Here is a 16,671-nt window from a genome sequence, read left to right as displayed (position 1 = left end):
GATCGATTAATCACATTGGTGAAGACTGAATGACATTCCAGACCCAGGCAGTCTCAGCTACATTATCCACCCCTTTTTGTTTTCCAATCAATCAAAGTGCCGATGTGGATTGGTGGACTCGCGGAAACTGTGATCACAATTGCTGTGAACAGATCGCAGCCGTCGTTTAAATCATGGCGGTCATTGGCTCTGGCTGAAGCCACTAACGTCATAAAGTGATGATACATTGGACACTCCAGGTGAACAATCTTGCAAGAGACTACTGTGATTGGTGCAAGCACATTGTCAGGAATTGAGATTGTGCTCACCTGTGCCGCCGTTTCAGTGCCTCGGAGAAACAGACTTGAAACGGCAAGGTGTCAGAAAGGGAGGCAAGAGGGACGGGAAGACACAATAATACCTACTTGGTCCGTCCATGTACAATGGGGGTGAGAAAAGAGACTTCGGGGCGACCATCTAGGGGGCGGCTTGCGAAGAAAATCTCGCATGCCGGCTTTCACACCTCCCATTCTCGTCCAAAGTCACCCGACACAAAGTTGTGCGGAGGGAAGGACCCCATTAGGTTGGCCTACATGCTTCTTGTCTGCACAAGGGATGTGTACTACTGTAGAGTGTATGCTGGTTGGTGAGAGTGGCCGATACGGTCAATCCCACACCTGTCAAGGGGGGGGAGTATACACAGTGAAAAGTAAACAAGGCCCGGGGATCTTATCGACGATCTCCTGATTGGACCAACTGTAGAATTAATTCTGTATTCTGTTTGGTAGCATTCAGCGTTCCTGGTTGGAGTAGAGGAGACGGGCGAAAACCGGTGCGACTAAGCCCGAACTACCCAAGTAACTCAGGGAGGGAGGGAGAGAGTGGATTCCCCCCTAGTAGCCAGCAGTGGAGTAGGGTGCTGCTCCCCGGAAGCCCTAACCCACTGAACTTGCCTTAGTGCTCAAGGGGCCAACCAATCTGCAATGGAGTTGAGGTGGGGCGGGACCCAGTAGCCGCTGAGTCAGCCAAAGGACGCGCAAGCCTTTTTAGTTACCTGAAATTCTGGGTGGATTTCTATTCCTGGCGTGGAGAAGAGTTGCCCATCTGGTCTCTTCGCTCTGCTGTGTTGCTGCTGCTGCTCTGCCCACTCGGTCTTGTAACGCTATCCCTCCCTCATTAACTCCCGTCCGCCAACCTTGGTCGATCCCTCCCTCCCATTTTATCCATCATCTCCTCTTCCTCCTCTCCATCAATCACTCCTCCTACTATCACTATTATCCCATATTCACCCATCTAAATCCTCCTTTCTGTTTTCACTTTTCCCTCTCCAACGCTATCGTTACGTGTATTGTCTTTTCGATATCCCTCATAGACCACTCTGCTTCATTGCTTACTAGTAACCCTCCTGCATCGATTCTCTCTCACCCCTTTCTACCTCGGATCAACATCACCCTCTCATCGTCTCTCGTTATCAAATCCACACCACCCCTTTCTCTACTCCGACCGTGCACTTGACCAAATCGCGCTGGTCTCCGCTCTCGTCTATCAGGTCGCGCTACTCGAACAGCTTTTCATCTACACATCACCATTACCATGGCTACATTGGCAGAGCATCCGGCGGTTGCGCCGTCTTCCTTTGACCAGGACATCGAGTCTTTCCTCGACCTCGATCAACTAGCATACACCTCCGCAGAGCCTGCCCGCGCAAAGACCGCCCTGGCTGCTCAACCCACCCTACCAAGCACCGAGTTCAACGCTGGCGATGTACGAAGTGCTGGTTTTGCTTCAACAACAAGTCAACAAGCCCCGGTCGCATTCCAGGGTCCCAGTCACCAGTATGATGAACACAAGCAGCAGACCGGCCTGCCTCCAGGTGCCCTGGCTCATGCCATGACTTTCAACCACATGAACGGTATGGGATATGGTGCCCCGAGTCCCGGTTTCCCCATGGGCGCAGACCTCTACCCTAGCAGCCAACTCAAGCGCGAAGAGCCTCCCATGGATTTCAACAGCCCCCCGACTCGCAACACCTCGGATATGGACCTGGAGTCCGACAACATGGGATCGGTTCCTGCCTACTTCATTTCCCCCAACCCGAGCAACAAGAGTCAGTTCGTCGACCCCAACGCTTTGGGCGGCCATGAGGTGGCCTCCATGGGCCCCTCCACTCAAGTCGGACGCATGTATCCGGGTATGCACCAGCAGCAGGCTGCCATGGCCAAGGCCGCTCAGCAGCAGAAGCACAATGAGTACCTTCGCCAGCAGCACCTTCAGCAACAGCGCCGCATGGACGAGCACATGCACCACAACGGAGCCCCCCACAGCCAGACCCCTCGCCCCTCCAACCCCGCTGTTGAGGAACGCATCTCTCGCCTCTTGCAGCAGATGCGCCAGTCTGCATTGAACTCGCCTGACGACTCCCCCTCTCCCCCTTCCCTCCTGCCTCAGATGGCCAAGGCCAAGAAGGAGGAGCAGGATATGGATGAGGATGAGAGACTCTTGGCCAGCGAAGAAGGAAAGAAGCTCAGCAGCAAGGAACGTCGTCAGCTCCGGAACAAGGTTTCCGCTCGTGCTTTCCGGTCTCGCAGAAAGGGTATGGATCCAATGGTCGTTGGTGTAATGGCCTGAACATGAAGTAACTGACTCGTTATCTAGAATACATTGGTCAGCTCGAGAGCGAGGTTGCCGCCAAGACCAACGAAGCCCACGAACTGCGTCTGCAGAACCGTTCCCTCTTTGAGGAGAACGCCCGTCTCACCGACCTCGCCCGCATGCTCCTGTCGTCCCCTCACTTCTCTCAGTTCCTGGACGAGATGGGCCCCAACGGTCTTCCCCTGCCGAGCCAAGTGCAGTCGCAGCCCCACCCTCAGCACCACCAGCACCCTCAGCACCCGCAACAGGCCCAACCTCAGCAGCAGCCGCCCCAGCAGCAAGCTCCCGCCATGACGCAACCGCCTATGCAGCAGGCTCCTCCGGTTGGTATGGTCATGGTTCCTAACCAGGGACTCGATGTCTCAGCCATGGGTATGAACAACGGTGGCTGGAACTCGGGTATTGACATGAACTACGGCAATGCCTCCGTGTTCGCCGTTCTGGAAATCCCTGAGCCCGTTATTGACACCGAGACCCTCTCTGGCAAGACCTCCAGCATCGTGGACTCTTGCCTTCCCAGCGTTGCCAGCTCCAAGGACGAGGCTCCTGTTCTCGCCTCTATGCCACCTGTTGCCGAAACCGAGCAGAAGTCGGACATTGGCGTTGAGAACCCTGATGTCGTGATGGACGAGTCGGACCCTGCCTTCGCCCTCTTTGCCGATATGCCTGCCGCCCCTACATCGCAAGGATCTGTTCGTGCTTTCGGTGGTATCGCTACCGGAAAGTCGACGTTTGAGCTTGTTGTCGAGGGCGAGGTCAAGGACAGTGCCCAACAATTTGCTCATCTTTGCCACAGCATGGAAGCCGCTTTCGAGCGCGTGTCCATGATGACTGCTCATCTTTCATGATTCCCCATGTCGCGCACTTTCGAGCCTTATAAGTACTGTAAAGCTGATTCTTCGTTTTTTTGCCTATCTACCTTCTCGCTAGTGGTTCGAAATACTATTGAACCTGCCATGTAGACACCAACGTCTTTCCTTTGTCAATGATCTTGTGTTTATATACTTCTGCCCACGACGTGGCTTATTTCTGTCTACGCTTATTCTTTCTATTGCTGCTCGTCTTTTCTTTTTCTTTTCTTTTCCCTATCTTTTCAGGGGTTCGACGGAATGGCTTCTGGTGTCTGGATGAGGGAAGGCTTTTGGGATTGGAATTTGGGAGCTTGGAATTATGGATTGTCCGGACTGGCTATTAGGGAACAACATCAAGATACAAATTAACTCCATATCAAAAGTTGAAGAATGACCTTAAAAAATCTGCGAACCTTTTATATAGATTGTATCACGTAGATCACCAGAGGAAGACTAGTAGTACTATTTGGCGCAGAGGAGCTGCATGGCTTGATGTGAACGATAGCAGTGGTGGGTGACAGTGGCGATCGTCTCGCCGCAGAGGCCCGAGAAAAAGTTGCCGGGCGGAGAAGCTCTGCGACTCATCCAAGTCAATTGACAACCTCTCATCTCCAACCATCTCTTTTATCTTGCTTTTCCTTCCAGAATCTGTATGAGATGACGGACCGTTGACGCTGCTTTCATTTATCCTAGCCCAACTGCATCCCCTTTCCCATCAAGTTGGCTTCCCTTCTGCGGTCCGCGGCGCTACTCGCCAGTGTTTTTCGCGGAGTTGCCGTCGCTCCCAGACGTCCCTCACCAGTCCTCCTCCGAACTACGATCCCTCGAGATTTTCGGAGCTATCAGAAAAAGGCTATATCCCAGAAGCGCGATTTTGTCCCGAAGCGTGGGCCGTCAGCGTCGTCCAAAAATTCTCAGAGTCGCCATTCAGTGGAGCCGGGCACTTATCTACTGCCTGCCCCTCGACTACCTTTCCGACGCGGACAGAATTTCCTCCTCTACAATCCCAAGGCTTTTCAGACATCAGGATTTGGTCCTCCGCCGACACCGCCGACGGGCAATCCCCCAATGAAGTTCTACTACGAAATCCTGACCACGCCCACGGCCGATACCCCAGGCACTACGGTCCTTCTTCACTTTCCGGACAAGCGTTACTTCTTCGGTCAACTGTCGGAGGGCACTCAGCGCGCATGTACGGAGCGTGGCATTAAAATAACCTATCTGACGGACGTCTTCCTCACCGGCCAGATACAATGGGGCAACACTGGAGGCTTGATTGGCGTCATCCTTACGCTGGCTGATGGGATAGCCAGCTCGAACAATGCTTTGGAACTTCTTGCGCGGGAGAAAGAGGAACGCTCCAAAGAAAGTGGACAGGCCAATGCGACTTCCAAAAAGGAGCATGGAATGTCATACGCGGTTCACGACGGACAGCTGGTGCCGCAACGAGGAACTCTGACAATCCACGGAGGCAGAAACCTCACGCACACCCTAGCCACCGCACGGAGGTTCGTCTTTCGCAAGGGTACACCGGTGTTCACGCGGGAATATGATTCGGAGGGCATGTCGAAACCCGATCGTCTCGGAGCGGAGGACCCTTGCGAACAGCCTACATGGTCGGACAGCAACATCAAGGTCTGGGCTATGCCTATCAGGTCTTCCCCCGTCCCGCACCTGCAGGCGACGTCGCAGGTCCGCTCAATGAGCCCCAGGAAGCGGAGCCTCGATGAGTTTGAAGAGACCAACAATGCGTCGGAGCCTATCGATGCGCGAACCCGGGATCAAGTCATCAGGCAGTCTGTGATCACGGACATGTTCAATTCGAACTGGAGACTGGATGCTCTGCACGAGACCAAGTTGGCGGATGTGAAGATGCCGGCCGCGATGTTCGTTCGTAACCCCGTCACCAAAGACCTTGAGCAATACAAGGGACCTGCCCCAGGAAGCAATGAGCCGCTCCCTGATATCACGGTCCTCGTACGCCAACCGTGGCCCGGTGCGGCCGTCGAGAAGATCCCTCATACTACCTGGTGTCAGGAATCTGTTTCGTATATCATCCGGAACCACGATGTCCGGGGAAAGTTCGACCCGAAGAAGGCTCAAGAGCTGAATGTTCGCAAGGGACCAGACTATGCGAAGTTGACCAGGGGAGAGAGCGTGACATCGCAGGATGGCAAGATCGTTACTCCTGACATGGTTTTGGGTCCATCGCGACTGGGTAAGGGAATGGCAATTATTGATTTGCCCACCCCAGCACATGTCGACGACCTGGTGAATCGGCCCGAGTGGAACTCCCCTGCCGTTACTACCGGTCTGCAGACCTTCCTGTGGATTTTGGGTCCGGGAGTGGGTGATCATCCACGGCTCCACGAGTTTGTGGCGAGATTCTCCAAGTGCGAACATACTGTGTCCAGCTCGGACTATTGTCCCAATTACCTCTCTATGAAGAGCATCGCAACCTCGACAACGCGAATGGGCTTGCTGAGACCTGACAACTACCCAACTCTTGTTCATGACAATGTGACCCTTCCGCAGCCCGGCACTAGAACTGCAGAGCCTACAACAGATACAACGAAAGCCGTTGCCTTGCAACCAGTGGTACCCGGCGTCATCATCGACATGGAGCCTAACTTTGCGCTCAATTACTCTGAAGTGGAGCCGCACTTCGAGCCCGCACAGGTGCAGCGACAGATGCCTTGGGCCATCGAACAGCGCCTGAGCACCATCCGCAAGCGTGTCAAGAAAGAAGCGTTCACGAAGAAGCTTGAGAGCTTCCAAAAAGATCTTCCAGGAGCCAACGTGGAGATTATCACCCTGGGCACTGGGTCATCCGCACCATCCAAGTACCGCAACGTCTCCGCCACTCTTCTCAACGTGCCCGGATACGGATACTACTTGCTCGACTGCGGTGAGAACACTCTTGGTCAGTTGAAGCGTGTCTTCTCACCTGAGAAGCTGCGTGAAGTCCTGCAGAATCTGCGGATGATCTGGATCAGTCACCTCCACGCCGACCACCATCTCGGCACCGCTTCTGTCATCAAAGCCTGGTTCCAGGAGAACTACCCCGAGGGAATCCCGCAGACGGATGAGGTCGAGATGGACATGTCCAAGATCCTCAAGGAAAAGCGGCTGTTCGTTGTCTCCGAACAAATGATGAAGGGCTGGCTAGAAGAATACGCCGCTGTCGAGAACTACGGTTTCGGCAAGGTGATTCCTTTGAGTGCCTCCCCCTACCTCCACCAAGGCAACATCCGAACCCAGTTCGTCTACCGTCACTGCCGTGGAGACGGCTCCTATCCCGGCCATCAACTTGACGCCACCAGACCCGCGACCACTAGCCTCAGCTTCCACGACCAATCCTCCCCCCTCACCTCTCTCCTCCGCGAAGCCACCGGCCTCTCCGACCTCCTCACCACCCGTGTCTCCCACTGCCGTGGCGCCATGGCCGTCTCCCTCGTCTTCCCAGACGGCTTCAAGATCTCCTTCTCCGGCGACTGCCGTCCCTCCGCCGGCTTCGCCACCATCGGCCGCAACTCCACCGTCTTGATCCACGAAGCCACCTTCCAAGACGACATGGCCGTGTCCGCCATCGCCAAGAAACACTCCACCCTCTCCGAAGCCCTCGAAGTAGGCCGTCTCATGAACGCCCGCGCCATCCTCCTCACACACTTCAGCCAACGCTACCAAAAGCTCGCCCGAGTCGAAGAAGCCCCCTCCCGCACGGCCAACAAACCCGCCGCTGAACCCAGCCAACACGTCGGCCAAGTCGGGCTCGACGTCCCGGACGACGAGCCCCCACAGAACAACACCACTCGCAACCAGATGTTCGGCGACATCAAAGTCACCAGCCGCCCTAAGATTACCGTGCCTATCGTCGCGGCCTTCGATTACATGCGTATTCGCGTCCGCGATATGCCCATTGCCCAGGCTTACGCGCCCGCCGTCGAGAAACTGTTCGATCTCCAGGAACGCGCGGGCGAGGAGAAAGCCGAGCAGCGGAAAGAGGCTGCTAAGCAGATCGCGCAGAATCGGCAGAAGGCGAAGAAGCAGAAGCAGGAGAAACATAAGCAGATTCCTGCTGCTGCTGTTGAGGAGATGGAGGTTGAGAAGTCGGAAGGGGCAGGTGCTAAGACGAAGTCGATTTGGAGTGCGAGTGAGAGTGAAAGTGGGTGGAGCACGAGTGGAAGTGATAGTGAGGGGGAGCGGATTAAGAAAGAGCATTATGCTAGGAAGCGGAATGATGGTGGTGCTGCCAAGGGTGCGCAGTAAGTAGTGGAGTGTGCAGATAAGGGATAAGATCTTATTAGAGTATATAACTTTCGAGCATATTATCATGATGTATTAGTATTATAAGTACCGCTTGGCTACGGCCTGGTATATCAGTTGCAGAAGACTAGATTATCAACACAACTTGAAGGCAAAGTAGCCCAATACTGCATATGTCTTATGTCTTTAAAGGACCATAGTAAGTATTTATATCTATTAGAGCAAATCAACCAATCTCCCCATCTCAAAATAGTGGCCAAGGAAATAAAAAGAACTAGTTACAGAGAGAATCCAGCTTGCATACACACCCCAATAGACAATCATTAGTCTCCGTAAGCTCTAGAACCCAGCAATCGACTTCTCCGCATCATTCTTACCATACAACCCCTCACCCAGATTCTGCAGGCACTCGGACCTCCAGTCCTGGGGCGTGAACTTGTCCACGATCTCTTTGAACGCTTCCAGCGTACAGAAGCTCTCGTCGCCAGGGAGATGATTCTCAGCCTTAGCAGCGCAGCCGGGGATCCGGACAGGACTGTCATTGTATCTGATGCGGACGTAGTGGGAGCGGAGGGATTCTTTGGATGATTCTGGAAGAGAGGACAGAGGGACACGGGCTGTTTCGGAGGGTTGAGGAGGGGTAGTGGTGCTGGTGCTGGAAGAAGAGGAGCCAGTTAGGAAGGAGAAGATGCCCTTCTTCTGAGCTGCGTCACCAGCGGTGGGTGCTGCTTGTGCTTGGTCTTGGTCGGCTTTGGAGAAGAGCTCGATGGCTACGGAGGAGGTGAAAGGAGGCCATTTCCCGTCGAAGGCGCCCGTGCTGGTGAGGATGGCAGCGAGGGTGGTGTCGTGGCAGCCGCTCATGGCGAATTTGATGGCTTTGCCGTTGGTTGGGGAGGAGCCCGAGGCAGAGGACTCGCTGCGCCAGCCGCCGTCAACGGCGGTGCTGACCATGCGGTCGACAACGTCGCCGAGGAGAGCGCCGATACCGAGTTTGCGGTATTCATTGCTCTCGGTGTAGCCGGTGAACCATTCGTCGACGGAGATCTGGTCGATGTAGTCTCTGAGTTTGCGGTCGTAGAATTCGGAGGGGAGCTTGGTTGCGGGGCCGTGGGCGTCGGTGGCGTTGATGGTGTCGTTGATTCCGCACAGTTGAGGGTGGCCGTCTACTGCGACTCGGGGGGAGTTTTCGGGCATCCATTTTGAGATACGTTTGTTGATGTAGTCCATCTCATCGGAGGTGTTCCCTGGAGGTTTAAATGGTTATTCTTTGTTCTATGCTGCGCGTCTGCTATTGCATGATGGGGTGCATTGGACTGGGGAATCTGGGAGTAAAGGACGTACATTTGAGTGCTGCTTTGTTTGCAAAGAGTCTAGCAAGTTGCCTGAAGCGGCGGCAGTTTCCTTCATTCGGGAAGAGTGTCTCCTCTGATACAGCGCGTGCAACGATCACCGGGGGTGGAAAGTCCTGGGTGCGGGCGCTGGCGGGATACATGCCCCAGAAAGCTTGTTGAAGGGACTCGAGGGCACGGGGGATGGGGGTGGCACGAAGATACATATCCTCGGTGTCGGACTTAATCTTGGGCATGAAACCGAGCTGGTCGACATACAAGTGCCGCAGACGCTGGCCTAGGGCAAAGGTGGTCTCCCGTCCTTTGTCTGTCAGCTCACCGTGTTGGCTGGGACTCAGTCAGCAGGACCTCCTGAAAGTTTAACGCTGAGTTCCAACTTGCCAGATGCCTTCTATGTCACCGGTTGCTCCGACTGCAACCACGGACTGGTCCTTGTCGCCAAAAGCCTCGGTCTTTCTCCGCCATTGGAACCCGTTCCACGATGTAATGTCTTTGTTACTGGCGGCCATTTGAATCATCTGTCGAGCAACATTGCAGTACGGCCAGTCTTTGTAGGAAAGAGCGAGTCAGCGGAGAACAATCAGATGTATCTGTTAGGTTTTCGGAGGAAGAATTACATGGAGCGAGTCCTGCCTAAACAATATTAGCCTGAAGATAACCTTGGGGGGGAATTGGCCGCATACATTCTGAAAACGCGAAGAGACGGGCGTACGTTCTCCTGAAGAGCAGATTAGATCACCAATATAGTATAAAATATGCAAAGGTTATATAGTCCTCACCATGGCGGAGAAACTAAAACACGCATTAGCCAGCGTCCTGCTTGGGCGATTGGGGGGTTGATTTGCCGGCACATACCACTTGCACCAATTGGAGTTTCAAGTCCCGAGGATAGAGCCGGTCCAGCTCCTCCTGGGAGTAAGGCTCACGGGGGACCAGAGTTGTCATTGGAAAGGCAGTCCGCAGTGAAGCACCTGGCAGGACTTGAGGGACAGAGTCAACGACAGGGTAGACGGCGAAGAGCGAGCCTGCCCGACTAATAAATGAATGAGAGACAATGGGCGCAACGGCCGGACAGGCGGTGATGACGCCAGCAGGCGGTCTGGTCGAGGGGAGCCAATGAACAGGCGGCAATGAACCCCGAGCCCGTTTCGATGGGTTTTCGCGGGGATTTTCTCCATTTCCATTTGCTGCGCCTGCTTTAATTTACGATTTGAGGTTCATTTGGTGCTCGGTGGATCATTCCTTCAGGGTCCTTTGGGCGGTTTTTGCTACTATTGGAGTCCTAACTGGCTAGTACTTATCTCCATATTCTATGTACATCAAGGGAATTGTGGACGTAAGCCGTGAACTTGTTTACCCAATCACTTCAACGAGACTCGAACTCAAGTTGATTATGTTGATTTCCAGGGTGATTCTCCATCCATTCCCGTAGTACTCCGTAACTCAAACTCGTTCCCAGAGTTCACAATAGGTGTGGTTAACAGGTTGCCATGCACGCCGATTGCATATATTGACCACATTTATTCCCCGTTCAAGTCTTCAAAATTATACAGCTTTTGGCCCTTCTTATGCCTTCTGTCAATGCTGCCATGGAATTCTACTCCCAAGTTCATGGTTGCCTTCGAAATAGCCGCCCAATATGTGCACCGCGCTGTCATGGCATCATTCCAGTGCAGATTACCACATGTTGTAGAAATTACCCTGTATTGCGTATCTCAGCATGAACCTATTCATGTTGATATCACAGCTGCATGCTTAACAGCTGTCCACCAGTAGAATGAGATAACTGCCCCGGAAGTGGTTGGGGATGCGGAAAGGATCGCACAAAGGCGGAGAGAAGCATCTCTCCGTGCCAAGCCGCACCTCCCGCGCTTATCGCATTGGACGCACCGCATCTCTTTCACTGTCCTCCAGCTCCATCCACTGTGATTGGCAATCCAGGAACGCACTGTCAGGCATTGAGACTTCTGCTGAGTATAAGCCACTCCCATTGCACCATCTGTATGTGTTCTTAGCATCACATCTCCTTCAAGTTCCTGTGCAAGCCCTCCAATCCAGCCTATTCTGCCCCGTGCCTACCCACCTATACATCCTCTTTGGTCTGATATTATTGTTATCGCGAGAGAATCGTCTTGAGCCTCCCATCCCGTGACTCCTTTCCTCTTTTGATTGAGTGATCATTCGCCAGCCATGCACTTCACACTCTGCTGAGCCTTCCTTATTCCCATCCGTTCCTGTGCAACAAGCCACCCTCAGCTCACTCTGCACATATCCTGGTTGCTCCGCCGATCATCTTTCCAGGGTTCTTGTGCGGAGATTGCAAACACTGCGTTTCATACTTCACTGTCTCTCGTTTGGCTTCAAGGTGCTTGACTTCAGTCTCCTCAAACACGTCCTCTTCCTCATCTCATATCATCGTATCGTGTGAGACATTGAACTTGTGGTAAGTCTTTGCCAAGTCTTTTGGTTGTTGGAGCTTCTTCTGGCGTTTGCTGAGCTGATTTCTTAGGTGGAAAGCATCGTCTCTGAAATAGTACGAGAGTTGAACCGAATCTGAAGCCATGGATGTAAGGAACCTTCCAATGCCCCTCTCTCTTATCTGCAGATAAGCCTGCACCGTCTGTCAAGCTCTGGGAGTCAATAAGATGTCTTCTGAGTGCTGTGCTGGACTGCTTGGCCCAGATTGGCTCTGTTTTCTCTGTCGCTGCTGTTGCCTGCGCGTCAAATGTACTCTGTGTTGTGTGAGCTTTCTGCAGATGGCCTCCAACGTCCGACTGGCTCAACCCGGAATGAGTTGTTTTCTGTGCTCGGATACACCCAGAGCAATCAATTCTGTTTTGTACGGGTCTATGCACGTGTCAAACATGCTCGGCGAGTCCCAGGTGTTTTTCACGTTCTCATCACATTCGAGTTCGGGGCACGTGACCTGTATTCACGCATTCATTTCATGTTGTTGAAGAGATCTAGATACCTTCTGGGCATTTGTTTTCTCTGCTTTTTGCTGTCTTTACTGAAATCTTCTCACGCGCTTGGTCGTCATGGAGTTACCTCGTCAGATTGAACCTGGTTGGGGGAGCGCATCCAAACAGACCCCAAGCCAGAGCACTGCAGCCCCAAAGTCTGATGCACAGCTAATGCTTGAGAATATCCTACAGGGAACCACCCAGTCTATGGAGCAGCCCGCCGCTGAGTCGGCCAATAAACCCCAGGATGCTAAGCCTCGTCTGATGCTGATGGGCCTGCGTCGGTAAGCTGTCCCTGACCGTGACTGGTACGGAGCAGTATCCTAACATTACCTAGGAGCGGCAAGTCATCGATCGCTAGTGTAGTCTTTCATAAAATGCCGCCCAATGAAACCCTTTTCCTAGAGTCCACGACCCGCATCCAGAAGGATTCAATTCAGTAAGTATGCAGGTTCTCTACGATCGTCACTGGACTAACACAAGCAAACAGCTCGTTCATGGACTTTCAGGTCTGGGATTTCCCTGGCCAGCTGGAGTATCTGGAGCCGTCTTTCGATCTGGAAAGCATCTTCGGAAGCTTGGGTGCGCTGGTGTGGGTTATTGACGCTCAAGACGATTACATGGAATCGGTGGCGCGTCTCAATCGCACGATCTTGACCGTTCAGCAGTACTATCCAAACATCAACATCGAGGTCTTTATCCACAAGGTCGATGGGATCACCGATGAATACCGCACGGACACTTTCCAGGATATCGTCCAACTCATTTCGGACGAACTCAGTGACGCTGGGTACGAAAATGCTCCAGTTCATTACTACCTAACCTCGATCTACGACTACTCCGTTTTTGAGGCCTTTAGTAAGGTCATTCAGAAACTCATTCCCAACCTTTCTACGCTGGAGAATCTGATCAATACCTTGTCCAACAACTGCGGATTCGAAAAGACCTATCTTTTCGACGTTCTGAGCAAGATCTACATTGCGTCTGACACCCGTCCGGTAGACATGTCCTGCTATGAGATGTGCTCCGACTACATTGACGTTATTGTGGACATTTCGGAATTGTACTCCTGGGATCACCCCGACCGCAAGGCCAAGGGCGAACAGAATCAGGAGGCAGAAAGTCACGCTGTTTTGCACGATGACACAATGATCCACCTAATGGAGATGAATAAGTATGTTGTCGAGCTGCCTATCCTTTGACGATACTAATAGATGTAAGGTACCTTTGTCTTGTTTCCGTGATCCGGAACCCCGAGTCCAAGGATAAAAAGGGTCTGATCGATATGAATTGTCGTACCTTCCAGGAAGCTCTGAATGATGTGTTCTCTCGCAGCTGGGAACAGGATCAAGAGGGCCCCGGAGTAGTTACCGAGGAGTGAAAGACCGATTTCAACTGCATTGGCGAGGTTGATTTGTTTTTGTTTCTGTTTCATCGTCCCTCTGTTTGGGGCTTAGCAGGGAGTATTGAGGCACGGTTCGGGATGGCATGGCGACTCGGATAAGCCCTCTAACTTGCGACGTCGAGAATCTGTGAAGCTCTGGTAGATTTCACGCTTTTTCTTGATTACATCGAGACTGAGGCTGGTACTTTGATAGTATAATATCCGAGTTGATAGCCAATACCATAATGTGATATTCTATCAAGTAAATATTCCGCCCGCAGTAGTTCTGGTAGTAAGGCATCAAGGCAGAGAAGTGAGCAGGACCCGCCCGGCGGAACTTTCTTCCCGCGCAAGATAAATTCATCTCGAAATTCTTTTCTTCGCTTGCTTTTCTCTCATCACCAGTTGTGGAGCTTGAGCGCCTTTTGCGACTTCAAAAATGGATTGAAGATTTCGCGACTGGCTATACCAGTACTAACTGTGAAGCGGCAATACTACAGGTATATTTCTATCATCAATTTTTCATGGTAAGTTCGACAAAATTCATTGCACATGCTTCGATCAATTCTCCCTCCCCCAATCTCGATGATGAAAACTTTTCCTACATTCGCAGTTTCCACGCTAGCCGTCGCGAGAACCCATTCTAGACGTGCTCTGTGCGCAATACTTCCTTGGATGTCTGACGAGATTGAAATGCCTTTACTTCTGCAATTATCTAGTAGTTGATCTTGGCTAACTGGATTAAAGTTATAGGTTCCTTTAGAAGCACGTATCCTTGGATATAAAGTCAGGTGGAATAACAGATTGAGACTTGCTCGTCAGCGTGCAGAATTATTATGGACATGGCACTGAAGCAGCTGGCTACTGATCGCCCAGCAGCTTTATGCTCTTGTCAGGATATTCATTCAAACAATGCAAGAATTATGATCTGTACAATTATCCTTCCCAAGTAAATCAAGACCTTAGCTGCATCTCTGGCCCTTAAATTTCAATAAAAGCACTATACCTGTCACACCATGCGACTCCCGAAACAAGCCAACGGAGAGCGCGGAAATACTAAGGGTAGTAAGCCAAGCAGCAGCTCCCCTTTACCTAACCATCCATTCCACCTATCCCTCTTCTTCCATTACTACTATATTTACCTTCTTCGTTCTACTTGTCTCCCAATCCAATGGCCTACAGCTAATTAACAACCCATACCCTCTACAACAAACTATCTCACCCACCATAACATACAACGAACAACCATGTCCTCCGAACTCCGCCAACGCCAAAAACCAACAACAGCCTCCAATACATCCAACCCCTCCAAAGCCACCAAATCAACCTCATCGCCCAAAAATGGCATCTCTGTCCTCGATATCATCCGTGTGCTGGTCACACTTATAATCGCCTCCTGCGGTCTATCCTACTACATGACCTCGTCGGAATCGCTCCTCTGGAACTACCGACCCTGGTTCACCCGCTGGCCAGTCCTGGTCCGCTACATCGTACATATCCCCTCTTCCCCTCCCCCCTCTCTCAAGGTATATCCAACTAACAAACCCCCAGCAAGGTCCCCTCATTCTTACCCCCACCGAACTCTCCCTCTACAACGGCACCGACCCAACCCTCCCCATCTACCTCTCCATCAACGGCACCATCTACGACGTGTCCGCGAACCCGCTCGTCTACGGCGCCGGCGGCCACTACAACTTCTTCACGGGGAGAGATGCCACGCGCGCCTTCGTGACCGGGTGCTTCAAGGAGGATCTCACGCCTGATATGCGCGGCGTCGAGGAGATGTTTATCCCAATTGATGATCCCGAGGAGGAGAAGCGGTTGAGTAGCGGGGAGAGGAAGGTGAGGAGGGAGCAGGACGTTAGGATCGCCAGGCAGAGGATTCATAAGGCCGTGGCCCATTGGATGGGGTTCTTTGCCAACCATAAGAAGTATTATGAGGTGGGGAAGGTCGTGGGCTTGGAGGAGGTTGTAAAGAGGGAAGAGGAGGAGGGGGTCAAGAGGGAGCTTTGTACGGCTGCTAGGCAGCAGAGGCCTACCAGGGAGCAGGTTGAGAAGGCGAAGGGGGGGAAGTAGATCCTTTGTACCACCGTAGGTTGGTATTGATAGGGGTATCTAGATGTGTTAGCTAGTAGTGGGGGAGGGAGGGGGTTATCGCTGTATGTATTTTGTTATCTAGAAGATAATCATGTGAAAGTTGAAGACAAGAATGATATGGACTTAACTCCAGCCTTTCGGTATCGCTACTGGTGCGTGCACGCATTTACGGCTCCAGAGATATTTACTACGCAGTCATCATCAGACCATGGCAGAGACCATACATCTACAAGAAACAGTTGGAACAGATTTTGGTTGAATTCCAGTCAGTCATATTCTAACATGACATGTCCATCAAATCGCCCAGCCCTACTTTCCGAATTTTCATTCGAGTGATATCATATCGTTGCACAAAGAAAAATGCGACGCGCGAGGAAAAATATTCATAGCGTCATACGTTTACTCGGCGGTGACGGCGCGGGCTATTACACCAACGTCAGCATTCCATCACATATACCAGATCGATTCAAAGGGTGGGGGGTGGGAACATACTGTAGACGTTCATCTTGGAGTGACCAACAACCTTCTTGATCTGTCCCTTCTCCTCAAGGTCAGCAAGGCACTGGCGGGCCAAGCTGCCGTTGATCTTGAGACGGTCGACCAGAGTGGCGACAGTGATCAGACGGTAGGACTGGACATCCTTGTTGAGACGCTCAGCGACCTGCTTCTCGAGGACGACGGCGTGCTGGGCCTTGTCCTTGACTATAATCGAAGAAAAAAAGCCATGTCAGTCATCTCTCTTCTGTTTCATTTTGTCTCGGTTTTCGCGATCGATCGCATTCTTTCATCTTGTGCGTTGTGTGTGTGATATCCATCCATAGCTATCGGGGTATATATATTTCTTTTCTTTTTGCTCTTCGATCGATACAATAACAGGCGATCTTCGACTCTTCAACTCGATGGGGGGAAATGGATGATATTCATGGTGATGGTGATGAGGATGGAAACGGGGAATTATAGCGTACCCTTGCCCTTGGACCACTTCTTTCTGGTAGGAGCCTGCGTATAATATTAGTACTGATACATTTCCCCCTTCTGCACTCGAGTCTACTCGGGGCTCATGGTACTCACCATTTTGACTGTCTGATGTAGCTGTTCGACGGAGGAGAGCTGCACAACAGATCGAACGG

The 16,671-nt window shown here is 52.2% G+C and overlaps 6 protein-coding genes across 6 annotated transcripts; 4 read left to right on the top strand and 2 right to left on the bottom strand.

The window, feature by feature from the left end:
- Positions 1 to 1,572: 1,572 nt before the first annotated feature.
- An01g10770 (uncharacterized protein) lies at positions 1,573 to 3,479 on the top strand (the record flags this gene model as incomplete). Its single annotated transcript, XM_001389457.3, has 2 exons — positions 1,573 to 2,572; positions 2,635 to 3,479. 2 exons carry the CDS (start codon positions 1,573 to 1,575, stop codon positions 3,477 to 3,479), a joined length of 1,845 nt encoding a protein of 614 aa, XP_001389494.1.
- A 1,071-nt stretch (positions 3,480 to 4,550) lies between these two features.
- On the top strand, positions 4,551 to 7,879 carry An01g10760 (uncharacterized protein; the record flags this gene model as incomplete). Its single annotated transcript, XM_059743808.1, has 3 exons — positions 4,551 to 5,007; positions 5,425 to 7,747; positions 7,828 to 7,879. The coding sequence occupies 3 exons, from the start codon at positions 4,551 to 4,553 to the stop codon at positions 7,877 to 7,879; spliced, it is 2,832 nt and encodes a 943-aa protein (XP_059599773.1).
- Positions 7,880 to 8,087: 208 nt separating this feature from the next.
- On the bottom strand, positions 8,088 to 10,404 carry An01g10750 (uncharacterized protein; the record flags this gene model as incomplete). Its single annotated transcript, XM_059743801.1, has 8 exons — positions 8,088 to 8,992; positions 9,090 to 9,424; positions 9,479 to 9,645; positions 9,715 to 9,730; positions 9,781 to 9,815; positions 9,877 to 9,889; positions 9,954 to 10,284; positions 10,395 to 10,404. The coding sequence occupies 8 exons, from the start codon at positions 10,402 to 10,404 to the stop codon at positions 8,088 to 8,090; spliced, it is 1,812 nt and encodes a 603-aa protein (XP_059599772.1).
- Positions 10,405 to 12,135: 1,731 nt separating this feature from the next.
- Positions 12,136 to 13,441, top strand: An01g10740 (uncharacterized protein; the record flags this gene model as incomplete). Its single annotated transcript, XM_001389454.3, has 4 exons — positions 12,136 to 12,344; positions 12,398 to 12,499; positions 12,551 to 13,234; positions 13,282 to 13,441. 4 exons carry the CDS (start codon positions 12,136 to 12,138, stop codon positions 13,439 to 13,441), a joined length of 1,155 nt encoding a protein of 384 aa, XP_001389491.3.
- A 1,250-nt stretch (positions 13,442 to 14,691) lies between these two features.
- Positions 14,692 to 15,520, top strand: An01g10730 (uncharacterized protein; the record flags this gene model as incomplete). The annotated part of the gene is made up of 2 exons (XM_059743794.1): positions 14,692 to 14,812; positions 15,000 to 15,520. 2 exons carry the CDS (start codon positions 14,692 to 14,694, stop codon positions 15,518 to 15,520), a joined length of 642 nt encoding a protein of 213 aa, XP_059599771.1.
- Positions 15,521 to 15,940: 420 nt separating this feature from the next.
- Positions 15,941 to 16,615, bottom strand: An01g10720 (40S ribosomal protein eS25; the record flags this gene model as incomplete). The annotated part of the gene is made up of 4 exons (XM_001389452.3): positions 15,941 to 15,963; positions 16,034 to 16,243; positions 16,507 to 16,540; positions 16,613 to 16,615. 4 exons carry the CDS (start codon positions 16,613 to 16,615, stop codon positions 15,941 to 15,943), a joined length of 270 nt encoding a protein of 89 aa, XP_001389489.1.
- Positions 16,616 to 16,671: the final 56 nt, after the last annotated feature.

Source organism: Aspergillus niger (genome assembly GCF_000002855.4).
Source record: "Aspergillus niger supercontig An01".
Lineage (NCBI taxonomy): Eukaryota > Fungi > Ascomycota > Eurotiomycetes > Eurotiales > Aspergillaceae > Aspergillus > Aspergillus niger.
This window is presented reverse-complemented; position numbering and strand designations above follow the sequence as displayed.